This window comes from Pavona decussata, unplaced genomic scaffold, assembly GCF_977016875.1.
Source record: "Pavona decussata unplaced genomic scaffold, jaPavDecu1.1 SCAFFOLD_286, whole genome shotgun sequence".
NCBI lineage: Eukaryota > Metazoa > Cnidaria > Anthozoa > Scleractinia > Agariciidae > Pavona > Pavona decussata.
Window position 1 is genome coordinate 1,653,211 of NW_028145687.1, and position 24,530 is coordinate 1,677,740.

General features: G+C 38.8%; 1 protein-coding gene across 2 annotated transcripts in view; it reads right to left on the reverse strand.

Annotated features, from left to right (window-relative positions):
- Window positions 1–958: 958 nt before the first annotated feature.
- The window catches only part of LOC146455115 (forkhead box protein A2-A-like), a 30,020-nt gene continuing 6,448 nt past the window's right edge, over window positions 959–24,530 (reverse strand). The window contains exons 1-4 of one of the 2 annotated variants that reach the window (XM_085094800.1): window positions 13,616–13,801; window positions 6,566–9,278; window positions 3,202–3,321; window positions 959–1,299 (exon numbers count right to left, since the gene is read on the reverse strand). In XM_085094800.1, coding sequence (XP_084950926.1) covers window positions 8,258–9,145 — 888 coding nt within the window. In that variant the 5' untranslated portion in view covers window positions 9,146–9,278; window positions 13,616–13,801 and the 3' untranslated portion in view covers window positions 959–1,299; window positions 3,202–3,321; window positions 6,566–8,257. Of the gene's footprint in view, window positions 1,300–3,201; window positions 3,322–6,565; window positions 9,279–13,615; window positions 13,802–24,530 lie in introns of those variants that run through there. The other variant, XM_085094801.1, reaches the window with a different exon arrangement.

Here is a 24,530-nt window from a genome sequence, read left to right on the forward strand (position 1 = left end):
ACTATTCCTCATAGCCTACGGCAAAAATATATATAATTAAATGTGTATTTTGTCGGAAAAGAAATCCAGAGAAGTTCGTTTAAGAATAAAATAAATGAAAATTGTTTTTTTTTAAATAAAAAACAAACTTTTCTTTTACTCTCGATTTTAGCATACATTTTCAAAGCCATTTTCTCTTACAAAGACTTTCTTTTTGCTTCACGGCGGCGAGCTAACCTAAATGATTGCTCAAAGCCCAGATAAAACAAACTTAAAGTAAGCTAGCTTGTTAAGCGAGAAAATATTTTCCTAACTATTTATCGAAAGGGAAACTTGAGTCAACTGTTTCACGTTTCACTGTTTGTATTTAAGAACTTAACTCGACAGAAAACAACTGAGTTTAAAGTACTTTATACTCGCACACAAACGCTTTATTTAGTTTTTCCATCTGTGAAGGTCACCGAGGTTTTTGTCTCTCCCTAAACGGGAGAAGAAATTGTAACTTTCGTTCGAAACAGGCTAATTCAAGTCGTGGAAGTGTAGCAGATGTTTGAAGACAGGTTTCACCCTACTTCTTTTAAAATTCAAACGGTGAAAAGTCTCCTCGTCTGGAATTGGAGCAGTCTGATACGCAGGAAGTCCGACAATTAAAAGTATTGTAAACATTGCGACTGCATATGGGTTGAATTGGAGAAACAAACGACAGTCATCTTTTACAAGGAACGAAAGTTTCTCGCCCGTAAACAGAAGTAAATAGCCTGAGGCAACATTGCGAAAATCTCCAGGAATTTTCACAGATCTTTCTCAAACATGTTTCTAGAAACGTATTGGAAAACTACAGCTTGAAGTAGATGTATATCGCTATCAAATGACGAAGGATTATTTTCCATCCACGCGATGGCTTAAGGCTTTATTAAACTTTGCTATTCTAATCCTATCAAGTTGACACACGGATTTATGGATTAGAATCTACTTCTTCTCTAGTGGAATTGTATATCAGCCATTACAGCTATGGTCTACCAAGGCTGAGATGGAATACTCTAAAATAACTTAATGGAATTAGCCGCTTCCAATTCAGTTTCAACTGAGATATAAACATTTTACACGTAAGCAACATCGAACCACGAAACTGGTCTTGCTCTTCTTAAATTACGCTTTTGTTGAGCAACAAAACATAGTACTTGCTAGAAGCCCTATCTTATAACAATACGTTCCCTGCGTTTTGTCCCGCGCCAATGCTGTTACGACCCAAGACAATAAACCTCCGAATCGCCAGTCGCTCGCTCCCCCATGTTTTCCGGCGAAAACGTTTTCTGACATCTGCAAAAGAAGAAAGTGGATTAGATGGTATCAAATCCAACACAAAACTGCCAAGAGCTACCTTTCAGAAATTCAGAAATTCTCATTGAAAAAACGATGATGAATTATGAGAAAAAAATGTGTTAAACTTACTTTGATAAAATAATTATTCTACAAGCTCACAAAACTCTGTAATAATTTGGTTGCCAAGCAAGGGATGATCCGCTTAAAGACTCCGCAAACACGGGTCATACGAGCAACAATAGACGGCTTGTCTCTCAAACCTCCCACACTGTGAAAACCTTAAAATTATCTATATTTTTAGAGTTTCTAAATTACAAATGACCATAAATCTTCACGAAAACAAACTGTTTGTTAAATCCAAGGTGAGGAATAAGGTTTTAAAGCGAAAGGAAATTTCAAATGACCACACTAAAATGCAAAGTTAGAAACATCTATCTTGAAAGATAGTATGTAAACCTGTCATTCGGGTGAAATGGTTCCTGTCTTTCGGAAGACAAAACTTTTGTTCCTTTGCAATAAAACAACGTTAAGACTCACCGGTGAAATTCTCAAAAGAAATTCGTCACTTTTCCTTGTAGCGGTATGAGAAATTTCCCAGAAATTGAACATTACAGCAAAACATTTTAGAGTGCAAAGGAAATTGCGATTTTACTGTGACAGCTGGAAAAACAACTCCGAGACAGTTTCTCTTAGATCGTGATGTTTTCAAAAATTGAAACTCGAAATTTTCGTCGCTAAGCCAATCCAAAAGAGACAGCCAGCCGCACAAACACTTTCCCAATAAAAACCAGCCTCTAAACTCAGTTACGAAATGTTTTAAACTGTTGGAGCAAGGGTCTAGAATTTTCATGGGTGTACAATAGCTACGCCCAAAGATAATGCACATGTGCTTTAGGCAATTCTTAATGACTCGACCAACGACCGATCTACTCCGAAATCGTAGTCGAATAAGTTTTCCTTAATTCTTATCCTATCCTTCTTTGTTTGGTTTCGTCTATATTCCTTTCATCGTTGGCTGTCGTACCTCTTTGAACTTGCACCGTGATCAAACACACGGCGGCATGAACATCCATGTTTATTTGTTTGCCATAAGTTTCTGCCAGATAAATAATTACAGCTCTTCTTCAGCGTACATTTAATGATGTTTCGACAAAACATCACGAATAGCCTACGGTCTACTTGTATATTTCTTAGACACAAGAAAAACTCTGATAAAACCATAGCCATAACCATGCAATTGCAAAGGAATACCGGCTCCCGAAGGAGAAACATAGCCCGCTGATTCTCTACTTGTCAGTTCTCAGTACAAATGCTTCTAAGCCACTACATATATATATCAAACGGAGAATTTATAGCTCACTTTAAGTGAGTTGATCTTTGGTTTTTTTATCAGCATTTATTATCAACAAGAAGCACGTGAGTTTAACACACACCGAAGACTGAACCCTGAAGACAAAACTAAAACAGTCAAACTAAATCCAAATTCTCATAAGCAATTAGTTGATGTAACATGACAAATCTTGTTAGAATTATTACAAAACTTTGGCTAATTTTACGATACAAAATCATCTTCCACCGAACGAGAAATGGCACAGCCAAAATTGCGCCAGCTTCAGCTAAGATTATCGCTGATCTTGAAGCAATGAGACAAGGGTCTTAGGATTTAGCGTAAACAAAAGATAAGTCGTGTTTTTAACAGCGAAGTAACCGTTTTGATATTTTGAGTTTCATTTTAGCTTTTCTTTTAAAGTGCTATTTTCATGAAAGCTGAGACTTCTTGGACAACGGACAAAAACAGCAACTACGTTTATGGGATTAATTTCGATTAGTTGTAGTTCTGTTAACGAGGCACGAAGCTTGATAAAATAATCGGCGACAACAGACAACAATTTGCCTTACCTTTCAAAAATCTTTTGTCCATGCTATCCCCACGTGTGTTTGCCAGCCACAACCGTATCAATTTCAACACGGCTCAAGTTCTCGTTAGGCCACCAACAAGAATTCTCTTTCATTCAACCGCTAAACCACAAAGATAGAGAGAAAACTTTAGAAATTCTGAACTGGATAAGCACTTTGAAATCAGCCTGTTAACTAGCTTTGGGTCTGTCCCTTTTGAAAGGCGTTTCTTTGATTGTTCGCCATCAGGAAAGAAAATTTCAAATCGCCCTCGACTAGTTTTGAATAAAACAGAAGCGGGCTTCACTTCCCCTGACTGTAACCCTGAATGAAAAGCCCACCGTGTTATAGCTTAGTTTGACTGAGTTGTGTACTTAACAATATTTTCCCTTAGCCAGCAGTTAACTGTATAGCATGCAAATATTTAACTCATCAAGTTGAATCACTGGTTCGCAAAGTTTGCCTACACAGTAAACTTTTATACTTGGCCAGTCTTGAACCTGTTTACTAGCAACAAAAATATTGGAGGTTTCTAGTTTAACATGACACAAAGGAATTATCTCGACATTAGATGCCAAAATCGTACAAAGCAAAACACGGTGTGTTGATCAACTACATTTTTTAGGGGACAGAGAGGTTATTTCTTTAAAACAGTAATTTTAGTTATTTCACGTAAAGGCAAATGCGGTGCTGTTTACGTTGGGGACAACAGAATCATGGTTATTGTTATCAGAAATATTTTTGATATCTCAAGGACCTCGATGACAGCGGTTGGAGTGTTTAACCCAACCGCTCCTACTTTACCGATCCCTTCTGCTAATGTCGCCATTTCCTCTCCTCATTTTCTACGCTTCCTTCCTGGATGCTAATCGCGTAGAAATTGAAACACGACCTAAACAACATATGCTGCGAAAGAGGGTTTCAGTTTGATGACACGCCTATTATTTCAGGTTAGCAAGCTAAACAAGCACTGACCTCAGTAAAAACACAGTTTCGGGCAGCAATTGCAACAGAGAACAGCTCGGTTTATTCAAGATGGGTGGTCATAATGTTTGCTAACTGTGAAACGATTAATAACCGTACGCTCGTAAAGGACTAACTCAGGCGCGTGTGAAGGAAATCTTCGGTGAAAATATCGATTTATCAAGTTTCATTCATTGAAAAGCTCCTCAATGGACATAAATTGCATTACCGGATGAATTTACACGCCAATTTCGCGAGGCCAAGCTTAAGCTGACCTCAAAGTATCTTGGAGCCATCTGCAAGAGTAATCTATCTTAGTCCATCCATGGTGAAAGGCAATCAGTCTGTAATGTCACTTTCAAAGCTGACACAGGCGTTTTTCCAATAAATTACAGTAGACACGAGCTTAGATAAGATCAGAAAGGAAATTTAGACTGCGACGGCAGCCTTATAAATTGATATAAATTGATGGTACCAGCTCGCGCTTTTTGGCAAAGCGGACACTTATCTTACAGCAGCTTTTGCAGATGTTTTTAACAAGATACTTTCGTTTCCTTTTTGAGACGAAAGCAGATAAATTACTAAAACCATAGAGCACAAAAGAACATACGAATTTATCCCGAACAAATGCTTTCTTATCGCTGAAACTTTTTAGCGAGACAAAAACTCATGAAATTCAAGATGCCTTTAGAAAAGGTAGTTATTCACAAAGATGTATCTCGTGTCTCGCCCTTTTGTATTTCCAGTTTTCGCTTTTTACGCGCAAATGAAAGACATTATAAACCACTTGTAAAGTAAGAGAATTTAAAGCGAGTTAAATCTATGAGATCACGTAAAATAAAATAAAGTTAAATGCATGAAACATATTTGATCCTACCATGGCTGACAAAGTATCATCTATTAAAGTGTTTTCATCTTATATCACTAAATTCTATCCTCCGTTTCTAAGCTCAGCACACGAGATTTCCTATTAAAGCGAAAGATAAACCAATTCATTCACGTTTTCTTGCACTTCACAATACACTTTTATCTGGATTAAAACAACAAGAAAAAAATGGTTTCTCCTTGCGCCCATAATTTGACAGAGGAAAGCAAATAAACATTACTATTCAATAAAGCTTTTACTTGAACGTCAATTAAGCCAGCGAAAAGATTCCCTTTAGAAATTCTCGTCGTTTTTCTTTTTCTTCAAACACGAAATGACTTGAACCAACTTTGAACATAACGTGCCGCGCAATTATGGCTCATGCACCCTAATATGAAGAAAACAAAAGGCCATTGTTCCCGAATCAACATTCAAACACACAGCTTCTTCCCGACATTTTAACATTCGATTGAATTCCTTTAAAACTAGGAGCGAAATGCCGCCTCGCTTGAACCGGTGTGAAGGTTTTTATTAAAATTTCGGACCCTTTGATAATTGGCTGCGAAATAAGGCGACTCAACTGCTACAAGGTCAGAATTGTCCGAAATGCTCCCCTTAAATCATTCCACGCCTCAAACGCCTAAGGCAAATTTTTTGTAACTTATGCCTGGTGACTTCGATCGAAATTCGCAAGTTATATTTCGTCTTTAATTTTTCGATATACGCGGGTAGCCACAATCGTTCAATCGCACCTTCCGGATTTACTAAACGTTCACTTTGCCGACCTAAGGTGATAAACATATTACACATTTAATGATGCAATGATTTCTTTCTCTTCTTCTTTCTTGAAACAATGCTTGAAAAGTAGTTCGCAACAAAGAGGCAAGTCTGACACGAAACTTATTCCACGGCATGCAATATACAAGTAAAATATCACAGTTTATTTCTCGCGCTCACGGTCAAACCCTCACAAGCAAAAATCGTACCTGACTGAGTGATGTGTGATGTTGCTAGCAGGAGATATCCAGACGCCTTAAATTAATCGTAGGCTTGAGTGTAAAACACATCATTTCGGCAGCGGTTTTGAGCAGAGAATCACGCCGCTCTCGTGCAGGTTTTATTCAAATCGACTTTACATCCGCGGTGACACCTCATCAAGACGCTGAGGCCGATGAAGTGTACGGACGAATTTGAATTCAAATAAAACGTGTCTCGATGTCCCCACGGCGGTTTCACTGCAGAAGTTTATAATCCGCTTATGTGACGAAACACACCGCTTGGCGGTGGTGAACAGGCGCGCAATAAAACGGTTAAAAACTTGAATAACTGACCGAGTGCTTGTACCAGGGTAAGATCTGAAAAGTGGCCGAAACACGGAGACAATAGAAGACACTGATTCCCATGAGCGAGTTAGCAAAACTGTGACTTAAATGATCGCCGCCTGGCCGAACTCAAACGATTGCACCGCATTTTCCCACGGAAATTTCCTTCGAGCAGCGGAATACAACTTTATAACAAAGATACGTGTATGTGCGTTACCTTTCATGTAGTGTTTGATAGCTCCTCGAAGGACGGATTAGAGTTAACCTCTTTAGCTTAACCATGTCGTTGTGATGAACGCAAGGACGACTCAAGGCTTCCGCAGCCCGTGATGCGCGCTGAACTGAACTGCTCTGTTATCAATCACAATGTATTTTTTGAACTAATAATGCATGGCTCTCTGTGTATATAGCGTGGTGTTTAAACTAACAACCGAAACGAATTTGAGCAGTTAAGAACCTTTCAAGAAATTTGATCCCTTGAAAGAGGACTTCTCCAAACACAGGTTCCAAAGTTTACGAAAGATTGGCTTGTTGACTACTAGAGCAATTCACCGTGTTTGACTATTTTGAAAGTCCGCATGTTGGAAATGACAGGAGAGCAGTCAGCGCGGGCTAACTGACCCCTAATCTATCAACGCTTCATTGAGGGGTAAACCGCTATGGGGATTTTGTATGAAAACGGCAAGCAGTCTCTAAATCGCTCGTGTTTTGATCGTAGATATTCGAAGTTAAAAGGAAGTAAGGGAAGATTCGGGCCGAAGATTAGAAAGAGGGACGGCAGATGTACACGCATTTCTCAAAGGGGCCGCTTGTGTTTCGGCGAGCTGTTTTAACACCTCTACTACCTGTTCTATCCAGGAAAAAGTCTCTCAAATTCGATTACTGCTTGTAAAGTGGTTTTCGCACTTCGTAATGGATTTGACACAAGTTTATATTTGCAGCCGGACCACATAGGGTACGATTCTCTGCGACGCGGGAATCTGTTTATAGCGCGCGCGTTTTTCGCAGGTCAAATCGTGTTCTACAGATTTATACCTCGATTTGCCAAGTATTTGTCAAAACTGTTAGGGCAAATGTCGTTCTGTTGATTATTTTTAATTAAAAAAGCTCGCATTTGGAAGTTTGTTGGCTCTCGATGCCAGCCGATAAATAATTAATATGACTTCGCTTTCTCAACAACCTCAAGTTTCCACTACAGCCACGCAAAAGACAATATACGTCAGGACAACTGTTCGTTAAAAATTTATTTCGTTGAACTAACAAACTGCTGTTTGGGCAAGACTGTAAATTTACAAAACCTTTCCCTGCTTGTATAAATAATGGTAAATGTAGTGTTAAATACACAGTTGACATGCTAACCGCTAACAAACCGAGGCAGTCTGCACCGAATATCTCGGTCGCATGGAACATTTTTGCCATTCGTTTGCCCAACAACCAAAAAAACACTAACTAGTGGTTATAACTTACTGGCTCTGCAAAGGTATGTTTATAATTTTGAATTTGTCCCAAAACTTAACTTAAACGATCACAGCTTCAGGTTAATTTAGTTTCAAAATATTTTGATTTTCTAACATTTGCTCTTTAGCTTTAAAATACTCTATAATCACAACGAGCTGGCGAATGAATAAAATCGTACAATCTATATTACACTTTATATAATTCTCTTATCTTTCATAAAATTTTCTCTGATTTTAAGCGCTACTTCTACTACTGTTCGTATGTTTCTGTAAGGCGAGGAAAAAAAAGTCTATTTGATATATAATCAACGGAATCACCTTGAAATTTTAAGTATTAATTCATATACACTAGCGAAATGTATCATCGGAGATAACACAATTTACAGGCACTCCAGAGCGACCTGAGCACAATTTTACCGTCCCATGTTCCCGAGATGATAAATAAGTTCAGTTTATGAAAGGTTTGAAAACCCAGCGATTCCCGCGCAACTTGAAGGTGTAAACACGCATCCTTGATAGTACGGACTTGGTTCTGTTGTGATGGGATTAGAGTCGTATGGTTTAGGTAGTCCTAAAGATGACATGGAGCTAGACATACCCGCGGGGTGGTACGGGCTGAAATGCATCGGATCGAAGCCCCTGAGGTCGGCTTCGTGATCGGACGCGATGATATTCTTGATGGCGAATGGATGGTTAAACGATTTGTTCATAGACATGGACCCCATTGCGCCCATACCCATCGCTCCCATAGCGCCCATGGCGCTCATAGCGCTGTAAGGAGACGGAGCAAGGAAGCTTGGAGCGCCTAAACTCTTGGGTCCCTGGACCTTCTGATGGTGCATCGACGAGACAACAGGACTGAGCAAGCCGGGTTTGGGAAGATCACTTAGGCTGGGCTTTTTATCCGCTTTGAAGCGCTTCTGCCGGCGAAGATAGCAGCCGTTCTCGAACATGTTGCCGCAGTCAGGATGCAGTGTCCAGTAGCTTCCTTTGCCGGGCCTGTCGGGCGAGCGAGGGACTTTTACGAAGCAGTCGTTGAAGGAGAGGCTATGTCGAATGGAGTTCTGCCACCGCTGTTGGTTTTGTCGGTAGAACGGAAATAGGTCCATTATAAACTGATAGATTTCGCTAAGCGTAAGCATCTTGTTCGGTGACTGTTGAATGGCCATCGTGATGAGCGAAATGTACGAGTATGGCGGCTTGGCGTGAGTGTAGCTTCGGCGATATACTTTCTCCTTCGACTGCTTGCTTTTGCCGTCGTCCAAAGGATGTCCTTGCGTTTGTGGATTTCCAACTCCCATACCAGCGCCTGGGTTACCGGGATTCATTGCTTCCATCATGATGTCGACTTCAATCTATGCAACAAGCAGCTCGCTACGGTTGTAAATTCTCTCGTTACTGAATGAGGCGCAGTTTGGTACCGTCCCGTAACGTGTTTCTGTCGCGGTGACCAGCGTAGATTACTCTTTCCACCTAGCAATAAAGAAGTTATATTTTTAGTGACAGTGCGTAAACAGGCTTAACGTGACATGTCTCCAAGCCCCGCCCTCACTATTGTGCCATGGGAAAGCCCTTTGGAGGCCTTCGTCGTTTATTGACATAGGGGCCTTTGCGACCACCCGTGGGCAGGCATTTTATTAAAAGTTGTGGGGTCCATTATCGCTTGTCCATCACGAAGGCTTACAAACAAATTGCCGTTTCATAATTTATGAGCAAATACAATTATTTCGATAGGACTCTTTATGATTCGTCCCTATCTCGTATCTTTAATGTCAACACCATAGAAAGATCACCGTTCGCGCGGGATAAACTAAACACAAACGGGGAAAAGATGGGTAGGTGCTGATATCTATGAAAGGACAGGAAGGACATAGATAGAAGCGGCAAAAGCCGTGCGTCATCACACAACACCTTAAAAGCCATCTAATTTAGCGTATGACTTATCAAACAGTTAACGTCAAAAAAGCTGACCGCTCGAAAAAGGGGGGCGCTTAACATTCTTTCGGAGCGAAGATGTAACCTAGATCCTGTCAGCCTACTGTTGGTCCCCGTAATTAGCATAACAACCGCGAACACAAATTCCACAAACAAAAGCAATTACTGCTGAGAAACGGAGGTTCTCTTCGTTCTGCTTTTTGTATATTTTCGGCTTTCTTTCTTGAGAATGACATGCCAGTTGGGCGCGCGTATTCGAAGTTTACAACTCTGGATTCACCTGTTTCGCTTTATTGTTGTCAGGATATTTCGTGATAGTTAAAGACAGGTATTATTCTCAGGTTCCGAGTATGCGTTTTGTTCTGAGTTTGCGAGGTTCATTGTAAGTTGCCCGGGAAAAACGCGCAAAGAAAGGACAAAAAATTCCGAATTTTATTTAATAAGTTTTGGTAAACTGCTGTCAAATCCGACCAATCCTACGGTTTAATTGTATGAATCGATGAATGAATCGATCACTCACGATCGCTTGCGAGCGACTGCAAGCGCGCTATGCACACAGTCAATATTTTTGTTTAGGATTTGCCTAGTTCGTCAGCACGCGCACCAACTCGCGATAGAAATCAACGGCTTTTTTCGCGGTCGCCCGAACGCGTGGGACGAGAGCAAAAATGTAGAATTTTTAGAATCCAATTTCTCATTTCCGGAAACTAAAGCAATTAATTAACAAATTCGTCTTGCGTCAATCATTCCACAAAAGCCATTTCCAGGTGCCTCTAAGGACAGCTGTAGATGGAGCACGATTATAATATCACGGCGAGAATTTCAAATGACCTTGATGTACTACTTACCGCCCAACCCGAATGGACGCGCCAAAAGCCCATATTCTTCATATTTCGCTAGTCAGTAAAGGGATTGGAAACTCTTATCACAATTAAAAACTCTCTTGTCTCGCGCATGTCTAGCCCACAAGCAAATTCATGTTCATAAAATGAGCAATCGAACAAGATGAAGTATTGACCAACCAACTTAACACTGCTAGGCCTCGCAAACATACATTATTTGGTTGTTTCCGATTTTCAGTGTTTAAGGATTCTTTCTCTAAATGTTTGCCCCCCAGGTCCTCAATCAGTATTTAGGTATTAACAGCCTTTCTCCAGGGTAAAGAGATGTTTGAGCATTTCCCAAACCAGAGAAGAAGTTTCAATTATGCTCAATCTATGGTGTTTATTCATAGCCGGCAACATTATCTGCGCCTCAAAATAGCTTGCATTATATAGTGCTAGCCGCGGTGTTGGTTTTATTGCCCTCTCTGGGTCAGTAAAGAAAGTGTTTTTGTTTCGTCTGCTCCTGCGTTTGAATCGCCACATGATGAAAGTTGATGAGCGTTTGAGTTGACTTGTAACCATACATGACAACGAAGGATTACAAAGGATCTTAGACCGACAATTCCTTTAACGCCAAGAACTCAGATGGACGCACCGAACCCATCGCAGTCATGTTGCATGATTTCTTATCACCGCTTATAATTGGACGCACTGTAAATTGCCAATTCTCTTATTGTACCAAGCCGTTAGCTTAGCCGCGCTTTATCAATGAGAAAATACACTCCAATTACGTGCGCCATTATATCGAGGGCGGCTTTCTTTAGAAATTTTAAGTGATGGTTACGACCCGGCATACAACTTCATTGAAATGAAAGGTGTCTTGGATCTCATAATCACTGATTACCAAAAAATCTTTCTCATCATTTACGTTTGGCCTGGTTTGGCCTTACATTAGGAAGGAATCGAATTTTGCGGTTAAAATTAATTTGTGTGGTACACCTGTCATTAGAACTTTGCGTTATAACCTTGCTTATGTTGGTTTTTTGCTAATCTCGCTAAACTTGTTCCTTTTATTCAATAAGAAAAGGAAATAGTAGACAGCCGACCCGCAATTGAAGTGTGCAACTAATTGGAATCATTTCATACCCAATTGTCCAAGTTTCTGTAAAGTTTTCATTAAGTTTTCCTTCCCCTTCAGTGACAATGCATTTCAACCCGCCAAAAATTAATATCATGGAGTCTTCACTGAATAGGTTGAAGAACCGCGAATATATTGTTAATTTTCTTCACTCCTTGCATTAGGATTTCGCGAAATAAGTAAGACATTCCATTTTTGTAATAGGAAGAGAGCTGTCAACTTTGGAAAGTTTTCCTTCATTTTGGAAAATGAGCTTAAAATTTAATATGTCTTCTGTGACTTTTCAAAGGTAAACAACTCGCAGCTCTTAGGATCGGCTTGTAAGTTATTAAACTTTGATCGAAATTTCTGTTAAGAGTCGTTGTATCTTTGCGAATTATTTGTCGATCTGTGAGTGAATCGGTTAGCAAAATCCAAAATTATCTTATCTTGCATTCTGAAAAGTGAAAGCTAGTAAACAGTTCAGGGCCATATGAGGGACACACATTCGAGTGTTTGTTATTCTTATAGAGAGAGAAAAGTTTTGAAGATTAAGTGAATATTTTGGGGTTGGAGCAGCTTAAAAGAAATCCATTTAGGAGAAACCATAAGGACGTGATAAGAGGGAGTTGATAGGTTTATTTTAGGTTAGGTTAGCAAAGACTGTTACGCCAATGTTGACAGGTTTTCTGCGTGCAGGAAAAGGAAAAATTCGTGAAATTCTGTGGTAGCTAATTCAAGCTAACAATCGCGCTGATAGACGTATTGATAGTGATCACAAGATATACAAAGGTTTCTAAATATTTGAGGGAACCGGGAAAGTTTCAGTATGCACTAACCTAGCGGTTGATTCCGTCTGAGCCGCACATCATATCGTGCGCTTATAGCAACTAAAAGCAACATGCTGAGGAAAGGACGGAAGTTGAAATTCAACGACCTGTTTGGAGCGCAAATTGAGCTAAAATGAGTTACAACATTGAAACGACTTTCAATTGCTGGACTTTTGACGCAAATAACTACAGCTATATCGGATTCTGATCTTCAGATTCGATGACAAAAAGTAAAGATACCTGTTTGCCCTCAGGCGCTTAATTACGAAGTACTTAACTCTCTCTCTTTCAGTCCTAATCCCTTTAGAACATCGTTCAACGGCAACCCAGCGACCTTAAGCGTGTTTTTTAGCTTTAAAGTTCATTTTTGTCCTTCTAAGAGTACGATAGTAAGCTAAAAAACTCGGCGAGCTTGTCGGCTCTAAGAAACCTCTATGTTTTCTCCGAGTTAGTTCCGTATACACTGGGCTTTCTTCAGCACACAATCACATCAAATTTACAAACATAGACCAAAAAACAGTCCAAATATTGGGCCGAGAGAAAAAGCTAAACACAACAAGTTGTGTAAAATTGCTTGCTTAAACATTATAAATATATCTCCCAAACGAAAACGTATTTGGTCGTGAGAAAGCTGCTTGCGTTGTTTACATATGGTGCCTTAGTTTTTAGACGAGCTAGAAATAGCTCGTAAAGGAAGCGGCTGCGAGTTCCTTTCGTGCGACTTGAAGGAGAAGAAAGAGTTTCCATTCTTTTCTATCGCGTTATAAGATCTGCGGTGGCTCAACATTCATCAGTGGCTAAGCGCTGATGTCTTAAGCAAGAAGACAAAGTTTACTTTGTTCGTGTTTTCTTTCTTGAACTATACAAACTTAAACGGCAGTAAACTTATCAACATTTAACAACCAACAGAGCTTTCTGTTTATCTTGTGGTGCTTGCAAACCTAACTATCTCTCTAAAACATTTCAGGACGTTGGCTAGTTCGACCTACAGCTAGCACTTTCAGTCTTCCGTAATTTAATCTGCTCTCTGAATTCTCGAAGTACTGCAGAAAATTTCTGTGCATTAAAATCACACCGAGGAAGTTCAGGAAAAAACCGGCTTACCTTTGTAGCGTTAGCTGAGTTCGTTTGTTCTCTGTGAAAGATGATTTCTCTTTCAACTTAGATTCCCTGACTTTTAACAAAGAGCTCTTGCGTTACCAACAAGTCTCTATCTAAGGCTGCAACTGTTTAAGATGGGCTCTAAATGTTCTTCTTTATATTACCAAGCTTTGTGCATTATACAGGCTTCCTATAAGGTATCTCGTCCAATTAAAATTCACAAGCGTCTTGAACAAACCTCCCCTGCTCGCAAACGATTGGTTAATGGAAATCGTATTTTCATGCTAAACATTTCACTTTTTTGACACTAGGTAAATGTTTGACTTGTCTCGTTTTTTTTTTTTGACTCATTGTCATTCGCTCGGATTTAGCAGTTTCGTCGTTTTCTCGTCAGTGTTCAGTCCTGTCTCTTTGTTGTTTGTTTGACACATAATGATTTTCCCTTTGTCGGCAAAAATTATTTTTGTTTTCAATGAAACACTGGCATATTTGCGGCTCAAACATATTCAAGTAAACCAACAAAGAAAAACCGACGTCGTTTATTTTCCTCGGATTAGCTAAATAAATTTTTTTTCTACCGTCACTCACTGCTCTTCCTGCCCGTAACTTCTACAAGATTAGCCCGAGATACTGCGTGAACGCTTCGAAATCCCGTAACGTTAACAAATTTTCATTAAGAAAACAAAGAAATTTCATCGATGTTTTTTTCCTTTTCTTCTTCCTTCTAAAAATGCGTAATATAACAAGTTAGAATTGTGCGACCGTGGTTTTGTTAAACAAACAGATTTATTAAGCTTAGTGGTAGTTGGGGATACTCATTGCCGCCGATAATATTTCATTATTCTTTTCATAAACTCTTTTATGTCTGGTCACCATGAAGGGATGAAAGAAAAATGTCTTTTAATGAGACTTTGGCCCCAGGTGAATAAGCGATTAACAAGGCTCAAAACGTAAACTGTGTACTTGGGAAAAATCGGGAAAGTCAGATATGTTTGATTGGAAGAAAGATCGTTGTAATTTAAGAAACTCCGACGTGTGTTTCTTTGTTTACTCAAATCAGAGGCCTTTTCTGACGTATGCGAGTGACATGTAGCAAGCGCCGTCGAAATTAACCTCAAAACTTTCATTATCGCAGATTACCATCAGAAATACTGTAACATTTCCTGATCGGTTGCCCCTGGAAACAATTTTTTTATTGCATACACGTTGTTCTCTTTACTCCTTCAAATTATCTTGTTAGCGTAACTTGTGATTCACTAAAACGTGAACCTATTTCCCACTTTCTGACCTTTTCCAAGGTCTTTTTTTTCGCAAGCGAAATTTCTGGACGTTTCCTAATTTAACTAAATCTGATGCATTACAAGCAATCGATTTTGTTATTAGCAACTTCGTGATGAAGGCAATCAGGTATATTTTACTGAAATTTCGCACTCATTTGGCCGAAAAGGAAAGATTTTGCTTCATCACGCAGAGTAAGTATTCTAACATTAGATACGTGGATTGTTATCGGCTGTACTCCGCGTGGCAAGACAAAAACGTGCGCTCGGAATTAATCGCTTTTCACACCTGCTGCTGCGGACAGATAACCTTGACTTGAAAAGATACAACAAGTGATTTGCTCGACTGCCAAAAAGTCCCTGATTAGCGAATAAAAAAATTAGTACAGCTTCATAGCTGGCCGAGAACTGTTCCTTGACTGAAAATTACGGCGCAAAGTTTCGCAAAGCGGAAGAAACACCGCAAATCAAAATGATGACTTTGTTTTTTTTCTCTTTTTCATCTCGTATTAACGGATTTATCGGTTCTTTTGTAACACTGTAAATGACTCCTAAACTTTTTGTTAGGAAAAAAAAGAAATTCATTTTAGTAGCTTTGTTCCTAATACCGTTTTATGCTGTTTTAGATTTTGGGTGTTTTTATTACAAGAGCTTAGCCAATTCTTTGTTATTCCGCCTTGCCATTGAGAACAAAAGATTGTTTACACAGCCTTTCGCTTGAAAAGACGCGCAACTAATACTTCGGCTATTGCCTCTGGTTACGGTTTTCAGGTTAAGCGAGTAACATGAGAATTTGCTCGCAGACAACAGCTTGTACATTAGGCTTTTCATTCTAAGAGTGCCAAAAATCAAAATTAAAGAAAACTGCCAGATTTTCACTTTGTGAAAGACTTACAGCAGAGCATCATCGGGAAGTACTGTTGAAGGGCTTTCATTAGAAGAGTCACACTTGAGGATTTCATCCACCGAATTAAAACTTAGAAACACTTTGTACAGCATAATAAACAGCACTACAGGAAAGTACTGCTTAGGCGCTTTCATTTAAATAGTCACACTTGAGGATTTCAACCAGACTCAAAAGTAAGAAGTGCATTAGACAAGTCTGCGAAGTTTCACCAACTCACGATGGTTAGATTGCTCCTTTGAGGCTAAAGTGTTGGAAAACGTGGCCTCGGCATGGCAAAGTGTTACTATTCGATTTTTTTCCCGCGTTGAAATTTGGCAGTTTTCTTCTAATATTCAGACATAAAAGGAGACGAGAGATATTACCTTTCCAATTCTACAGTCAAACCTACAAATGTCCGACGTCGAGTTTTATCTTTTGAGTCTGACCGGCGAAAAGGTTCTGAGTTGAAAACTCCTAAGCGGTGCTTTACTAAAGTGCTGTCTGCTTTGAAGTATTCTACAACATGAATTTTGTACTTGAATTTAATTTCAGGTACTCTTAGGAAAAAGGGTTTCACAGTTAGACAGATTATGTTCTTTGAAACAAGAGTGCTTCTGAAGTGACCCTGAAGTACTTAAGAACAACCGTTGTATAGGTTATCTTTTCGCCACAAACGCGTCTATTGAAAAGAAATAAAACTAATATTCACTTGCTATCTCAGGTGATGAAACAATATCAAATGCCTTGTTTTCGATCATTAGCCTTACGGCCGGTTCAATAATTTTTATCTAAGCCATGTAGAATACAGTACAGTCTTTTTGTTATGAAAAAATCTGAAAAAGTTTTTTGGCTAGTTTCTCTTAAAGTTACAAATTGCATGGCTAAGTGACACATCGTGTTTAAACTAAATGAACTGACTAAAAGATTACAACTGGAGGCATAACAAATGATCCTGGTTTTTGTTTCTTGCGTGGGCTGTTCTCTTAATGGGAAATTTAAAATCACTGCATTCCTCTGTGACAATAGAGGAAAATTGCTCTAAACTCTCAAAAGTCGAATACCTTGGGACGTCTTAATAACTTTTACTGAGTAAATCTTGTTTGGATCTCCGGTTTGAACAGCACATGAATGTGTGGAAACACGACTTCTGTCTCTGACAAAGCTAGTAGCAGGTGTCGGCTAAACCATTTTTTGTAAAAAAAGTTTTTTCAAAAGCTTCAGCCAACCCAAGTGTGGCAGAGAAACTCATGACATGCTTGAAGATATGTGAGCTCTCAACGCCAATTCAGTGATAGAGAATCCACACTCTTGTTTGCGCTAAAATATCGGCTACGGAATTTCAAACAAAAATTTACAGTCGTCAGCATCCCACGATTATAACCAAGTAAATGTTTGTTACTGTCAATAGGATTTTAAGGCCGTAGAGTTGAATGAACATACAGAAAAGATCATTTGTGTTTAGTCCGCAAATATAACGCGCTATTCCAGTTTAATTTGCCCAAAGATTCAAACACGCAGAAATAAATGCACGTATCTTTGATATTCTTTGGCAAATACAATTCTACAATACACCCAGAACAGGTCGTATATCATACAAGACAAAAAAAGTTCAAAGATCCAAGATATTCGTCGCAACTTTTGATGCAGACCGAAGGAGAAACAATAAAATATTCCTTCGCTTTCTTAAACAAAAGCATTGGTAATCTTCGGGATGAAATCCAACTGACCTTCTTTTGGTCAACACATGCACAATCGTGATTAGTTGTTTACTTAGCAGTTTGGCCACGCGTTGTTTAATTAAAATTTCATTGTGTGTTAATAACTTCATAATCAACCTCCATGTCATTTTATCATTTCTTTGAGCACGTTTTGAGAGACTTAGGTGACTGTGTCGTGCTGCAAAATTATTGGCCAAAATTTTTCATGTTAAGCATTGCACTTCTCTACGTAGGCAAATTCAAAACAAGGAACAAAATTTCAGTTTAGAGAAATTCCTGGCCGAAAATACAGCGTTGCTTGTCATTGAGGTTTAAGAAAGAGGTACAATCTTTTTGTTCTGTCATGATGTATGCAAATGGAGCACCATTTCGGTAGAAGTTGGTAAGAGTTCTAACTCCGGGCAGCGTTTTCCCGTGGGGAGCTTTGAACACCCCCTTCCCCCCACCCCTTCGTCCCCGGGCATTTTATTCCCCCAGTTCAAATGATTGAGCTGTTACGAAAGGAGTTGCTTTCAGTCGAAGTCAGCTTAATAAGTATAAAAATTTGGCACATAAATGCAAGGTAATTACAAAATATAATAAATGTAAAAAGCTGACACTGTTGTCTTCTTATTATAATTCTCGATAAAAAACAGAAAATATTGTGGGATAATCAGTCTAAAGATGACGTTTGTGTCAACTCGATCTGAGCTAGCGAGGTTTAAGTGTTTAATAGCGTTCTCAGTTCACGTTGCATTCAAACGTATTGAATTGTATTAAATTAATTTCAAGTTTAACTTTCAAATTTCAAATAATGAAAGTCTCATATGTTAACAACACGAGGCACAGCAACCTAACATCAAAATCAGTTGATATCGAGTCCACTTGTCCTGAGAGTCACTACGCAGTCATGATAATAAAACTATCAAATCTAGAAATGAAATGGACTCTCAATAATAGAGCCGCGGAACATTAATTACTTACAGTTTTAAATTATTCAGAGTTTGCTCAATAAGAAGCCATTTTCTCTTTGTGATCTTTCCTTTGCGTACAATAGGGAACAGATTGACGGAACAAAAGAGCGATAATGAACTTATTCGACGATTTTTCCGCCAACAATTCACTCAATGTCAGTATCAGAAACTTTTTTTAGAGATTGCATTTGACAACAACATTTATTTTATGTAGCGGATCACATACTTCGTCACCCAGAGGTTGGAGGCGGACATCTAATGGTTAGAACAATTTACCGTTTACCGAGCTCCAAAATATAAAACGTCCAAAAATTAAATTTGTAATTTGACATGACATGACAAGATGATCAAATGCCGTTCACAGTATTAGGACACTCTCCAGATCGAATTAGAATTTGAAAATGTTGTTTTTTGAGGTGAGGGGAAAACCGGAGTATCTGGAGAAAAACCTCTCGGAGCAAGGACGAGAACCAACAACGAACTAAACCCACATATGACGCCGAGACCGGGAATCGAACCCGGGCCACATTGGTGGGAGGCGAGTGCTCTCACCACTGCGCCATCCCTGCTCCCCAACGTCAATGTTTTCCTGTGACATCCTTTAGAGCAATTAGCAGTTACAGTTTTAGAGTTTTCGATTTCTTTTCGAAGTAAACTTTGAGACTATTTGGCAATAAACGACTGACGTAAAAAGACGAGAGTTAAATTAAAAAATTTCACAGTTAATTTCTGACAAAGAACGCCGCAGTTCAGAATCGAGTTAAAATAAACCAAGACTTGATTGTTGACCAGTTATGACGGCAAGTGCAAATGGAAAATGTGGCCCTCGGCTGTCTCCATGAAAAAACCCCTCTGTCTTCAGTGGACTTCTATTTTGGCTGGTATATTCAGTGACACATGAATTTCGTAGTAGTATAAATTCTAACTCTAATTTTTATCTAAACTAAAAAAAGACTTAGTGCGTCCTGTTCCTCGTCAACATTGTGGCCAGAAAGTTTCAAAACACTTGACGAAGCCCGGACAAAAACTGAAAATAGATCAATTTCGGTGAATCCACCTACTCATAGAAGTTACAACGATCTATTTGAATCCGTCCTCCATTACTGAGCGACTACTTCAAAAGTTTGTTTTCTAAACAGAGAGAATAAGTTAACAAAAACCTACGGATGAGCAAGGTGACCTTGTTTATCGAATTATTGTTTATGTCTACGGTCTTATTTCCAGTGTAGATTTAGTAAACATTCGAGGTCAATGAGTTGTAAACATTTCACACTTGGCACGCGCACCCCATGTGACTAAAGTAAACACAAGTAGAGTATAACTTGTACGAGTAACTTCACGTTTTCACTTCCGAGAGTGAAAGAGCTCAAGACAACAACCCATACCAAATTTTATTCAGCAAAATATTGAGAAACAAACATTACCAATGAAAAGTACTGCCTAGCTGCTTTCACTTGAACTGTCACAATTTAGGATTACATACACGGACTCAAAAGGTATAGAACCACCTTGCATGACAGCATAATAAACAGCACCACTGGAAGGTACTACTCAGTAGCTTTAGCATAATAAGCAACTTCACAGGAACGTACTGCTTAATAGCTTTCAATTTGAAAATCTAGTCTAAAGACTCAAAAGTTAGAATCACCTTGTACAGCATAACAAACAGCATCACAGGAAAGTACTGCTCACTGAGTAGCTTTCATTTGAATGGTCACACTTTAGGGTTTCACCCACGACCCGAAAGTTAGAGCCACCTTGTATAGCATTATAAACAGTACCACAGGAAAGTGCTGCTAAGTAGCTTTCATTCGAATGGTCACACGGTGGCCGAGGTTTCCTCCACGGGCCTAAAAACTCAAAAGTTAAATCCTCACATCTACTAATATAAAAGAACTTAGGTCCTTGAATTGCAGAAAGATACAGCGAAAAAAGCGCATCCGATAAAGAAATTAAGTCGGCTGACTTACGTAAATAAAGTGTTTAAATTCAATGTTCTTGAAGGTGAATTTTAACGTCAAGGAAATGACCAAAGGTTGACAGCAATTATCTTAGGTATCAGCTTGTAAATATTTACATTTAGATATGAATATTTGTCCTAGTTAATCAAAGAAAGCAATGTTTAGTTCTTGTCAATTATATGTAGTTAAATATACGGTAAATATTTGTGACTAATTTCTCCGATGTACACATCAGTGAATCTAGTTTGAACAATCATGCCGTGATCAACCCGACTTGTTTAGTTGATTTGCATGTCGATCACACAAGGAAACAAACTAACCTTAAAAAGAACTAGGCAATTTAGAGCAGTTTGTCTTTGTCTGCCGTCTCACAAATGCCTGCCTGCCAAGAAACCTTTGTAGCCCCTCGAGAACCAAGCGCCATGTACCAGCTCTCAAATTTTGTTTGTTCTTTTGTCACGGTAAGTCAACAACGATTAAACCGATCATCTGTAACATCTCAGTCACGCTCGGAATCCTTCCAAACAGCTCCTCCTCGATGGTTCCTCGAAAACCGAGCAGAAATCGCCTGCTTATTATGTCTTTAGAGTGAAACCAAGAAATTTGACACACAATTTTAATTTCCTTCTCTTCGTCACCCTAAGGCCAATGAACTGGGCGGAGAAGAAAAACAAAAGATAGGCGATTTTAATCACTTTTCAATATTTAAAAGTTCACCAGCAACCTGTCAGATCTTTCAAAGCGTCCATCTGTGAGTGCATTTTCATGAACAACCGCCATTTTATTCTCGGTTCGAGTGGCGGGTGAACAAACTGGTTGCAAATTATTGGAACAAAAAGATATAATTATTCGCTTAAAATGAAGGGCGACCTTTTAATGAGAGGAAAATTCTGCCCAGAAGTGTAAAACTACAAGATGCTTTCCTATGCAGTGTTTATATTTCAGCTGTTGTCCATTTTCAAATTAACACTAGACAAAAGCTCGATGTAAAGACATTCCATTGTTACCTTAGCGTAACCGCGAGAGATAGCCATTGACCGCATGCAATTTAATTTCAAAGCCAACCTGCTCGCTAGTTTTGCTTCCAAGGCTAAAATTATTACCCCCAATTAATCGCCCGAAAGACTCGGTACGTCCGTATAGCGACGCGGAAAGTTTTTTTTTTGATTTAAAAGTCTACATTTAACACGAGCTAAGCTGCTTAAGTAAATAAGGGGCAGGATGATGAGTCGGGTAAACATTTAGCTGTCGAAAAACAGTGGGAAAACTAAACACAAAGCTTCGCTTAGCTAACAAGAACAGTGCTTCTGCAAAGTAAACAAATCACCGATAATTGGCTTTAGATAAAGCGGATGGTTCAACTACCAACAAAATTGAGTTTAATTCGTTGTAAATTTGAAAGTTCGCCTCCAGGAAACTTTAATAAGTACGCTGGTAATATTTTATTTCTTGTGCTGTTTCATTCGAAGAAAAAAGATGTTTATGACAGTGTATCCCCATTTCACACCAAGCTTCAGCAGCAAGTACTATCCATTTCGATGCACCAATTATCTTTTAAGTATAATCCTGGGAAAGCCCAAACTATTTCAATTAAAAATAAGACCACTACCAAAAAATCTATGAAGACTTTAAACAGCTAGTAAATCGCAAAATTAAAACACATCGGCTTCAAGCAATCGTTTTTGTAAGAGATGGTGCTTAATTAAGGCGTTTCTTCTATGACACTTTTTTCAAGAATACTGGGTGCAAAAATTTGAACACAGTGAAGAAAACTAAATTACACGTATACCGCATGTGACTATTCCCGTGATTAAAACTGGATCCCTTTACTTGAAAAATCTACGGTTCTTTTCTCACAGCTGAGCTCGACTATGACATAAACCAACAAAACTGACTAAATGGCATTCAGTCAAGATGAACGACAAATTGTGAATGACAAAATCAACATCGGTAGACATACACAAAAGGTTGATTTTTCAACAGTTTAGTCTCAAGAGCAGCAGGACGCATCACTGGAGTAAAGTAAGAGCGCATTCGAGTTGGTGGAAAATAAATATCCATTGTTTACGGAGTTTTTGTTAGACCAATAAAACACGCGGAACAACCTGCCTTTCAGACTTGAAACACGCTATTTTTAACAGGTTCATCTGCTTGCTCGATTTCACCTGCCACCGAAAATCGTTCCCGTCTGCTCAAACTGCTCTTAACCTTAGAATTCAGCTAAATTGTACTTACAGAATTGCGTTCCTTTGGCTAATTTCAGACCACTGTATTTCCGTCGGGACTTATTCCAAAGAGGGAAGCGCTTGCTTTGCTCAGTCACAGCTAATGACCAGGATTTTCCGATCGTGAATTTGTTGAATGAAATCGCTGCTCCGATTTGACCCTTTTGTATCCTTCGTTTGACGCATCTAACACATTTCAGACACACCTCGTTAACAAAACCGACCCTTCAATGTACTCTTTAAATAGATCGTTAACCAAACGTGTCTGATCATTTTCAAATTGGGGACAAAAGCAAAAAACACCAAGCATCTTCAGAGCACAGATACTGAAGACCTGGAAAGAATGACTTTGGAAATCCAATATTGCCCGGCTCAGCTCTCTTCCTAATTGCATGCGAATAGAACATTCCAAAAACAGCCTTCCTTTGAGCAATGAGTCTTTGTCGGTGATCATAACCTTGTTGCAAATATTACTAATTGGCAGTGTCCAAGGTTAAGCTTGTCGCTTGCTGATCATTTCGTTTTTAATTGTACTTCCTAGGACTTACCTAGAAATCGGATATCTTTAAACACATTAAGACTGCAGTGACGTTTTACGTGTTTAACAAAGCAGTCTTTATTACAGTTTTTATTCACGGTAAAGGAGTCAAGGCTGGATCAATGGTAGGAACATTATGAAATCCTCCCTTTAAAACAGCCCAAAACATCACCAATTTCACCAAACAGTCGAATTTTGCTATAAACTCGCACCTGTTTATTAGCAAAAATCAAAACCTTTGGTAAATAACAAAGCCAACTGGAAGGGGCTGGCCTACCACGTGTTACGCAAGTCAGATTGTATTCAACGCTCGCCCTATTAACACATTCGGGCAAATCAATGAATGCGGTCACCAAATGAAAGAAAAATATTAAGAGACCTTTTTGTTTCCTAAGAGCAAAAATAAGTTGTCTTTTTAGAGAAGAACATTTCCAAAACAAGCCCTGAGGAATAATTAAGAACTAAAATGAAATTGCACCGGAAAAATACCAGTCCTTACTTAAAAAGCAATTAATGTAGTTGTCTTTGAATTAATAGCTAGTGTTTAGAAACAAAGTACAATAAAGCCCCCGGGGCAACTAAGCTATATTAAATCGATCAACTTTATACAACCTATATTTCAAAACACAGGTTCTCGACTGACGAAGTAATATAATCGGGGCGATGTTTTATGACCGTTTTTAGTCAACAGAGTGCAATGTCTATAAAAACTGACGCCAGCGACAGGTAAATACTGGACATCATTTAGCCATAATGATGTCTGTTTTGAAAGGTCTTTGAATAGTTAGTTTTTCGCAGTTGGCACGCTCCACGAGCAAAACATTAAAACAATAAATGCGATATTTGTTCTCTTGTACCATATACAATATTTGTTTTCCTTTGCTTAAACAGGGAAAATGGTGCTTGTTTCAACAAACTGCTGTACAAATATAACTTAGCTGGATTTTTATAAAACACTAAATAATGTTTACCTTTTTTCCAAGTAATCTAAAAAGACCATTTATCTCGGACGCTGAACGCCGCTCAAACATTAATTGCTTGCCTTCTTTCAAAATGAGTACCATAGACGTAACTAACGGTCGCGAACCAGCTAGATAAATAATTCAGAACAATGTGTAATCCTGATTTTGTAGAAATACTTGTTGATATAGTTTTGGTTACTGACTTTTAACGATTAAAGCTATATACCGGCCAATTGTTGTCTGTACCGTGTTTTTTTGCTGAAATGGACAGAGATCTTTACGATCTATACTTTTATTTTCGCTACTACCGTCGGTTTACTATAAGATCTAGTCTTCAGTTTAACTTAGCAGGTCCTTGTGTCCATTATGTTATCATTAGTTGCATAAAAAGTTTCGAA